The 10431-nt window shown below is 43.9% G+C and overlaps 1 protein-coding gene across 1 annotated transcript in view; it reads right to left on the minus strand.

The window, feature by feature from the left end:
• The window catches only part of rad54l2 (RAD54 like 2), a 38686-nt gene that overhangs the window by 27210 nt on the left and 1045 nt on the right, over positions 1 to 10431 (minus strand). Inside the window, exons 2-3 of the mRNA XM_014132005.3 lie at positions 2041 to 2215; positions 859 to 1276 (exon numbers count right to left, since the gene is read on the minus strand). Coding sequence (XP_013987480.1) covers positions 859 to 1276; positions 2041 to 2161 — 539 coding nt within the window. The 5' untranslated portion in view covers positions 2162 to 2215. The remainder of the gene's footprint in view (positions 1 to 858; positions 1277 to 2040; positions 2216 to 10431) is intronic.

Consider the following 10431-nt stretch of genomic DNA (forward strand, 5'->3'; position numbering starts at 1 on the left):
GGGGGACGGGTTAGAGGAGAGAAGTAGAGGACAGGGGGACGGGTTAGAGGAGAGAAGTAGAGGACAGGGGGACGGGTTAGAGGAGAGAAGTAGAGGACAGGGGGACGGGTTAGAGGAGAGAAGTAGAGGACAGGGGGACGGGTTAGAGGAGAGAAGTAGAGGACAGGGGGATGCGTTAGAGGAGAGAAGTAGAGGACAGGGGGATGGGTTAGAGGAGAGAAGTAGAGGACAGGGGGATGCGTTAGAGGAGAGAAGTAGAGGACAGGGGGACGGGTTAGAGGAGAGAAGTAGAGGACAGGGGGATGCGTTAGAGGAGAGAAGTAGAGGACAGGGGGATGGGTTAGAGGAGAGAAGTAGAGGACAGGGGGACGGGTTAGAGGAGAGAAGTAGAGGACAGGGGGATGCGTTAGAGGAGAGAAGTAGAGGACAGGGGGACGGGTTAGAGGAGAGAAGTAGAGGACAGGGGGACGGGTTAGAGGAGAGAAGTAGAGGACAGGGGGATGGGTTAGAGGAGAGAAGTAGAGGACAGGGGGATGCGTTAGAGGAGAGAAGTAGAGGACAGGGGGACGGGTTAGAGGAGAGAAGTAGAGGACAGGGGGACGGGTTAGAGGAGAGAAGTAGAGGACAGGGGGATGGGTTAGAGGAGAGAAGTAGAGGACAGGGGGACGGGTTAGAGGAGAGAAGTAGAGGACAGGGGGATGGGTTAGAGGAGAGAAGTAGAGGACAGGGGGATGGGTTAGAGGAGAGAAGTAGAGGACAGGGGGATGCGTTAGAGGAGAGAAGTAGAGGACAGGGGGATGCGTTAGAGGAGATAGGGTGGTTTCAATCCCCTGTTATCGAAAAGATGAGTGTACCTACCTGATGTTCTTCCTCATGTGTAATGTCTTCGAGGGTTTAGCAAGCTTAGGCTCCTTAGACTTAGAGGTTCTCGGTTTCTTCTTTTTGCCAACTGAGGTCTTGTCCTTGCTGGGGGTCTCAGGACAGGACGAAGGGGCCTGGGACTTTGAGGCCCTCGGTTTCTTCTTCTTGCCCGTAGATGGCTTGTCCTGGCTGGGGCTCTCAGGGCGAGAAGGAGGCTGGGAACTGGGGCCAGAGGGGGGCTGGGAGCGAGACTCAGGCCTAGAGTTGGGCCGGGAGGAAGCCCTGGAGGGGGGCTGGGAGGATGGCTGAGACGGAGGCTCAGAGGGAGTCTCTTCCGAGGGTGAGGTAGCTGAGGGGGAGTCCCTCCCTCCCTGGGTCTCCGTCTCTGTACTGCCCTGGCCACTCTCTGGCCGCTCTGTGGGAGAGAGGAGCAGAGAATGACAATCAATCAACTAATTCTAAAATCCAGGCCTGGGCTTAATCTGTGTCTGGTCAATGAGCTGAAGAATCTCCAATAAACAAGATTCTTAGTCCAGGATCAGACTTAATGATTTATCAGGGAAACCATCCCTAAATCCTAACTCTTCTATTGTTTACTGGGCCAACCAATCATCTTCTCTATGGTCCATTCATGACCGTTACTGTCCGGCCCCAGTCAAGACTGACGTTACTGTCCGGCCCCAGTCAAGACTGACGTTACTGTCCGGCCCCAGTCAAGACTGACGTTACTGTCCGGCCCCAGTCAAGACTGACGTTACTGTCCGGCCCCAGTCAAGACTGACGTTACTGTCCGGCCCCAGTCAAGACTGACGTTACTGTCCGGCCCCAGTCAAGACTGACGTTACTGTCCGGCCCCAGTCAAGACTGACGTTACTGTCCGGCCCCAGTCAAGACTGACGTTACTGTCCGGCCCCAGTCAAGACTGACGTTACTGTCCGGCCCCAGTCAAGACTGACGTTACTGTCCGGCCCCAGTCAAGACTGACGTTACTGTCCGGCCCCAGTCAAGACTGACGTTACTGTCCGGCCCCAGTCAAGACTGACGTTACTGTCCGGCCCCAGTCAAGACTGACGTTACTGTCCGACCCCAGTCAAGACTGACGTTACTGTCCGACCCCAGTCAAGACTGACGTTACAGACAGTGTCTGTCCTCCCAAATGGCAGCAGCCATGTCACTCACCAACTGCATCATCTTCATCATCCCCATCGTTGTTATCTTCATCCTCAATCTCCTCCTCCTCCTCCTCTTCGCTGTTAACGCTGGGGTCCAGGTCGCTTCCTGAGATGGCCTCTTCAGACATGACGTCCTGCAGGGCTCAGAGAGCATTACCTACACACATATTCACTGGGAGTACCTGCAACACAATACACATCGCTTAAAGCCAACTGTCAAACAAAGCACAACAAAATGGAGTCCCCCATTAAAAAAGGGATAGTTCACCTAGGCTAAATCAAGGTCAGGAAACCAATATGTGGGCAATTCCACAGTAACAGAATGACACAGACTCAGATTTGTATGCCAAACAACAACCATTGATTTCAAAGTTGAACTCCATGAACAAGGACTACTTTACAAAAACACATTTACTGTAAAAACGGTGCAGATACAAAGTTAGGTAACAACATTTCTGTATAATCTCCCTCAGTTTTTTTTATGCGTCCACATTTTCCCCCAAACTGAAATATCTGCTGCGAATTAAAGATTCAACGATATCTGCAGAAAGAATGGGGTGTCAGCTATGACATGCTGAGTTGGGAAAAAAAATCTATTTTGGTTATTGAACTACATTAAGCAAAGGAAGGAAAGGGGGGGATACCTAGTAAGTTGTACAACAATGCATTCAACTGAAATGTGTCGCTTAAAGTGAAGTGGATTTAAACCCGGTAACAGAATTACATCATGGGTCCCCGAGCTGTACTACACAGAAACGCAAACTATGGATATGAATGTCATTCTCTTCATGGTGATGTATCCTGAATATGTACACAAAAAGGTAGAAATATGCAATATCCTCCTTTTGGGTATTATTCTACACACATATTTTAATGAGCCCCACCCCCAAACAAGAGGTTGGTCCAGACTGGACCAAATCTGAACCAATCATAGAGGTCTATGTTTCTTTTTATTGAACCTGTATTTAACTAGGCAAGTCAGTTAAGAACAAATTCTGATTTACAATGACGGCCTACCCCGGACGATGCTGGGGCAATTGTGCGCCGCCCTATGGGACTCCCAATCACGGCCGGATGTGATGCAGCCTGGATTCAGGTACCAGGTACTGAACCAGGTACTGCAGTGACACCTATTGCACTGAGATGCAGTGTCTTAGACCACTGCGCCGGAGCCCTCACAAGTTTGGACATCAAAGTACAGCACAGTAGAGCTCAGAAGAGTAGAGTACAGTAAAGTAGAGTTTAGTACAGTAGAGTTCAGCACAGCACAATACAGAACACAGTGTACTCAACTCGTGTGTTCTACTGTGTATTGTCCTGAACTCTACTGTACAGTATTGTACTGTACTCTAATTTTCTTTACTGTACTAGTGTTGCGCGGTATAACAAAACTTCGGTACCTTTTCGATACTAGAACATGAAAAATGATTTGGTGCTAGAATTCTTGTTACTTTCGGGACTTCTGTCAAATGTGTCTCGCGGCTCAAGTCTGTACCAGCGCAGCCGATGTACCCTTTATAGCGCGAGCGCACTGTGCCTGCTCCACTTAGCCTGAATCATGTTAGCTCCCCACTCACGCTGCACAGAAGTTAACACACTTGAATAATGCGACAAGGCATTGTGAAACTGTTAATTACTATTTGTAAAACAATGTCCATACAGGCTAGAACACTTTACCATGCATGCGATACCGGTATCTTCCAGCTTTGTAGGCTAACTATCCTTGCTAGGTTACAGCTTGAAGCCAACATCAATTCACTACCCCAGTACTTTGTTTGCAAATCATAACGCTAAATATTCTGACATCAAAGCTGACCGGCCTCTCACTCACGTCTCTCCCAAAGATGATCTATTGCCTCAGCGAACTGAATAGGGCTCCGGCGGGCTGCTCCCCTCTTGCCTTGCGAATGACGTCATTACCGGTTAAAGAGACAACGCTCACTTTTATAAAAAAATTAACTACTTCTATGCAAATGTTTAACAGTACAATAAAATAAGTCCCAAATTGAAGGGAAACAGATTGCTTGTCATCTCTAGCCCCATGAAATCAGCCAAAACAAGCTCAATAACTCAATGCACTCCTATTGAATATGCATTCTACCTGTACTGTGAATAAGCCCAGGCTACATCTTGATTTAACCAGTTCATCAAGAGATATACCATTCAAAGACAATTATTACCAATATGTTGTTATGTAGTTATATTGGTAAAAACTAAGTCAAATTGATTGTGTAATTGATTCATTAATGCATACATGGCTGTCTCTGTAAAATGTCTCAGAAAAACAAATATTGATATTGAACTCAAAAGATGCCCACCGATTGAACAGAGGAGTAGATGAGTTTCTCTCTCTGGACCAAATGCCATTCTGTGACTTTGGCTAATATGCATTTTTTCCCCTTACAATTGTATCGTTTTGGTATTGAGTATTGTGATACTAATCTGGTATGGAAGTAAAAATGCTGGTATCGTGACAACACTACTGTACTCTACTGCAGTGTTTCCCAACCCTGGTCCTCCAGTATCCCCAACACTACACATTTGTATCATAACCCTGGACAAGCACACCGGATTAAACTTGTCAACTAATCAGCAAGCCTTCAATGAGTTGAATGAGGTGTGTATGTCAAGGGATACTATGAAACTGTGCTGTTGGGGGTACTGGAGGACCAGGGTTGGGAAACACTGCTCTACTGTCCAAACTTGTGAACCCAACTGTGGTTTGTGACTACTATGGTTTCCCAATGTAATCAATTCAATTGTAGAAATTCCGTGACAAATTTTTCTGAAATAACTGAATTTTGAGTTTTATTCACTTCATTAATAAACAAAATTGATATCAGTAAAAACACTAACTAATTGATAGGGCTACCTGTACTTGTTACTTCTGTGAACGTTCATTATCTTCCCTCGTCATGAGGACGTGGGTTTTTGGTAACGGCATTTCAAGGCACAAGGCAATGTTTCTTCAACTTCCAGAACTAAATATAAGTGTTGATATTAGTTGTCAGGGGTCTTCACATCAACATTATTTTGTTTTGATCTATTTCTAATACCTTTAAAATACTTTTATTCTGGTAGTTGTTTTCTAAGACCACTTTTCCATCTGTTTGACCAGAAATAAAAAAAATTTAGGATGGAAAACGGTGGAAAAATGTATATGCCGTGATTTCAAAATATATATAAATAGACTCTTAGCTTTCATTTGATATGCTCCTATGAACTTCACATGTTGGTGCTCATGGGTCTTTTTACATGGAAATGCACATGTCATTTTGGAATTCTGGTGAACTATCCCTTTCAGCTTGGCAAAGTGGGGAGAGTTTGATCTAGGGTATGAAATTACTATGTTGGGTAAAACAGGCTGGTTATTTTCATCAATAAATCGATTAATTTTGTACATTCATCATCTATGACAGAGGGATGCATGAAATAAAGCAGTACAGTAAAACAAACTGTCGTTGCTTGGTGGGTTGCTTTAACTTCGTCTTTCCTAAGGCATTCTCAAAGTGTCAGAGAGAAAAAGAGGAAAGGAAGCTCTGTGAGTGTGTGTCAAAGTGTGAGTGTGTGAGTATGTGTGAATATGTGTGAGCGAGCGAGGCGGCAAGAGTGTGAGCGAGCGAGGCGGCAAGAGTGTGAGCGAGCTGGCCAATTACATAAGACCTCAGTTACATAACAGGCCTTTGCAACTCAGACAGACTGTGTTAAACAGCAGGATATATAGGCTAACCCAAGACACACAGACTATAGTCGTCGCTCCCGTTTTCTCTCACCTCATACAAAGGCCTGTACACTGTTCCTTCAGATGGTTATGCAACGACGGTCAGGTCTGAGTGTCACAAACCCCCCCCCGCCTCCCACACTGGCAGACAGAGGCTGCGTCCCCATTCTCCCAAGTGGGCACGTCAAGAATTTAACAAATTGTAGAAACTCCCTTCAGCCATCGCTTACACCGATCCTATGACTTTCAATCTGAGGGGGAGATGTGTGCAAGTGCACACTTTTAGGAGAAGGGATGTCGTACCCAATGGTGAAGAAACATTCTCTCTCACTGCCTACTGTTCTCCTATTAATGACATACAGTTGAAGTCGGAAGTTTACATACACCTTAGCCAAATACATTTAAACTCAGTTTTTCACAATTCCTGACATTTAATCCTAGTAAAAATTCCCTGTCTTATGTCAGTTAGGATCACCACTTCATTTTAAGAACGTGAAATGTCAGAATAATAGTAGAGAGAATTATTTATTTCAGCTTTTATTTCTTTCATCACATTCCCAGTGGGTCAGAAGTTTACATACACTCAATTAGTATTTGGTAGCATTGCCTTTAAATCGTTTAACTTGGGTCAAACGGTTCAGGTAGCCTTCCACAAGCTTCCCACAATAAGTTGGGTGAATTTTGGCCCATTCCTCCTGACAGAGCTGGTGTAACTAAGTCAGGTTTGTAGGCCTCCTTGCTCGCACATGCTTTTTCAGTTCTGCCAACATATTTTCTATAGGACTGAGGTCAGGGCTTTGTGATGGCCACTCCAATATCCTTAAGCCATTTTGCCACAACTTTGGAAGTATGCTTGGGGTCATTGTCCATTTGGAAGACTAATTTGTGACCAAACTAACTTCCTGACTGATATCTTGAGATGTTGCTTTAATATATCCACATAATTTTCCTGCCTCATGATGCCATCAATTTTGTTAAGTGCACTAGTCCTTCCTGCAGCAAAGCACCCCCACAACATGACGCTGCCACCCCAGTTGGGATGGTGTTCTTCGGCTTGCAAGCCTCCCTATTTTTTCCTCCAAACTTAACGATAGTCATTATGGCCAAACAGTTCTATTTCTGTGTCATCAGACCAGAGGACATTTCTCCAAAAAGTACAATCTTTGTCCCCATGTGCAGTTGCAAACCGTAGTCTGGCTTTTTTATGGCGATTTTGGAGCAGTGGCTTCTTCCTTGCTGAGCGGCCTTTCAGATTATGTCGATATAGGACTCGTTTTACTGTGGATATAGATACTTTTGTACCCGTTTCCTCCAGCATCTTCACAAGGTCCTTTGCTGTTGTTCTGGGATTGATTTGCACTTTTCGCACCAAAGCACGTTAATCTCTAGGAGACAGAGGTCTTGGCTGATTTCTTTTGATTTCCCCATGATGTCAAGCAAAGAGGCACTGAGTGTGAAGGTAGGCCTTGAAATACATCCACAGGTACACCTCCAATTGACTCAAATGTTGTCAATTAGCCAAAAGCCATGACATAATTTTCTGGAATTTTCCAAGGTGTTTAAAGGCAAAGTCAACTTAGTGTATGTAAACTTCTGACCAACTGGAATTGTGATACAGTGAATTATAAGTGAAATAATCTGTCTGTAAACAATTGTTGGAAAAATTACTTGTGTCATGCACAAAGTAGATGTCCTAACCGACTTGCCAAAACTATAGTTTGTTAACAACAAATTTGTGGAGTGGTTGAAAAACAAGTTTTAATGACTCCAAACTAAGTGTATGTAAACTTCCGACTTCAACTGTAGATGCAGAGCGTGCTACAAAGCTAGAAATGAGCTCTCTCATGTCATGTCTCTCATAATGTGTGGACCAGAAAGCTTGGCAACAGAAATACCTTATTTACATAAGTAGTCAGACCGTTTGCTATGAGACTCCATTGATCATCCTTGAGATGTTTCTACGACTTGATTGGAGTCCACCTGTGGTAAATTCAATTGATTGGACATGATTTGGAAAGGCACACACCTGTCTATATAAGGTCCCATAGTTGACAGTGCATGTCTGAGCAAAAACCAAGCCATAAGATAGAAGGAATTGTCCGTAGAGCGCCGATTCAGGATTGTGTCGAGGCACAGATCTGGGGAAAGGTAGCAAAAAACGTATGCAGCATTGAAGGTCCCCAAGAACACAGTGGCCTCCATCATTCTTAAATGGGAGAAGTTTGAACCACCAAGACTCTTCCTAGAGCTGGCCGCCCGGACAAACTTAGCAAGAAGGGAGGTGACCAAGAACCCGATGGTCACTCTGACAGAGCTCCAGAGTTCTTTTGTGGAGATGGGAGAATTTTCCATTAAGACAACCATCTCTGCAGCACTCCACCAGGTAAACAAAGCCAAAGCATGGGTTGCTGTCAGACCTTGTCCCGGTGTTTCCTTTGGAAAAATGTGTAGCAGTGAGGGGAAAAGGTAATGAGAGACTGAGAAGCTGAGTTCTGGTGACTTACTACTCCAAATTGTATGAAAATAAAATTATACTGACACCTTTTAAAATATAATTTCCACCTCCAGAAATGGGTCCAATAATATATTGGTAAAATTAATTTGACATATTGGTCCATGCATATAGCCTATATTAGCAGGTATGCTATTAGCAATAAGCATAATCACCCGAGGACCAACTGATGCAGCATAGTGGCTATAAATAAATACAGTAGGCAACCCCATGCTTCAGCCTATCTGCACTTACCCTATTGGGCTAATCATTAGATAGATCCCAAATTGGGTACTTACCTAGTTAGCATACTACCGTTGAATTGTATGTCCCCAAAAACTTAAACACAGTGACTATATGTAGGCCTATCTGTTAGGGTAACTTGGGGTAATATGCCTCGTCTGTAGTTGTCACAGAACCCACTTCATGTCACCATTTTTCCCTCCAACACTTTCCCTGGTTGCCACTACTCTTGCTCAACTAAAAATGTAGTTTGTCTCATCACAATTTAAGTCACTCCCCAAAAATTATTTTGAGGTTGGGTGGTGGTTTACCCCAAGGTTGCAGCTGTTAACTCTGGGCCTATTTAGACGTTGAGAAATAAATAAGGAATGGAAATTTGGAATCCAAGCCGACTATCTACTATGGGGTAGTCTGATTTTTCTATTCATTAGTAGTTTTGTTTGCAGAGGAAAATTAAATGTGGACTGTTTTATCATCTTCAGTGCGCCTTGGTAGAATATTTTTTTCGTGTTCCATATTTTTTGGGCATGGTGGCGATTTTGCAGTGGCTCGACGCCACATAAATGACTGCAGCGGAAATACAGCCTTGTCAGCAGGAACAGCAGTGGTCAGAACCTGGTAATATCAAGATGTAGGATGGGACATAAACCTAAACTTCAATGACTAATTTCTCTGAACGGGGGACCCACAAAAGTCACTGAGAATACATTACATTGCATGAAGAGGCAATCTGAGCCGCAGCTCCATAACACGGAACCCAAACCGGCTGTGCACGTGTGCCATCGTGCATACATTTATTTTGTCCCCCCACACCAAACGCGATCACGACACGCAGGTTAAGATATCAAAACAAACTCTGAACCAATTACATTAATTTGGGGACAGACCGAAAAGCATTAAACATGTATGGCAATTTAGCTAGTTAGCTTGCACTTGCTAGCTAATTTGTCCTATTTAGCTAGCTTGCTGTTGCTAGCTAATTTGTCCTGGGATATAAACATTGAGTTGTTATTTTACCTGAAATCTACAAGGTCCTCTACTCTGACAATTAATCCACACATAAAACGGTCAACCGAATCGTTTCTAGTCATCTCTCCTCCTTCTAGGCCTTTTCTTCACTTGACTTTATATTGCGATTGGCCATTTTCATAAATGAGGTGCATTACCGCCACCGACCTCGTTCGTCTTTCAGTCACCCACGTGGGTATAACCAATGAGGAGATGGCACGTGGGTACGTGCTTCTATAAACGAATGAGGAGATGGGAAAGGCAGGACTTGCAGCGCGATCTGCATCAGAAATAGAACTGACTTCTATTTTAGCAGTGTGGGTGCAATAATTGAATAATCTAAATTTCTATTTTGCGACGCGAGCGGTGTTGTCAGCCTGTAATACTTATCAGATATAGAGAACTGATACTGATGTTGGGTTGGGATTGTCGTGGGGGGGTCTGTGGGTGGCGTTTGACCATTTCTTTGGATTCCTCGTCTTATTCACCGTTAGAAAAAATATATAGAGATATATGAATCCTATTCATTTAAGATGGTCAATTTGGGTGCAATCAATTAGCTTAATTTCTCAGAGATCAAAATAATGTTGCAGGAATGCTAATCTTATCTGATTCTAACTACAGAAACGATTTCAGAACAATCTGAGATGGTGGGTGTCATGGCTTTCTGAAATGACATGAAACGACCCACATGCATGTCCTGCATCAAATATTAACACACTCATGCTGATAAAAATATTAACTGTATGACCACTACACTGAGCAGCATGTTGATGATATACCTCTTCTCACCTGCATATCAAAACTCCCAAGGGCAAATCAATATCAACCCCTGTATATTTTTACACTCTGTTGACATTTCAATGTGTCAAATGTTAAATCATAGGACATAAAGATGTTGTTGCACCTTGGCGTGAAACTTTTGTGTTACTTGA

The sequence above is a fragment of the Salmo salar genome, chromosome 12 (genome assembly GCF_965601325.2).
Source record: "Salmo salar chromosome 12, fSalSal1, whole genome shotgun sequence".
Lineage (NCBI taxonomy): Eukaryota > Metazoa > Chordata > Actinopteri > Salmoniformes > Salmonidae > Salmo > Salmo salar.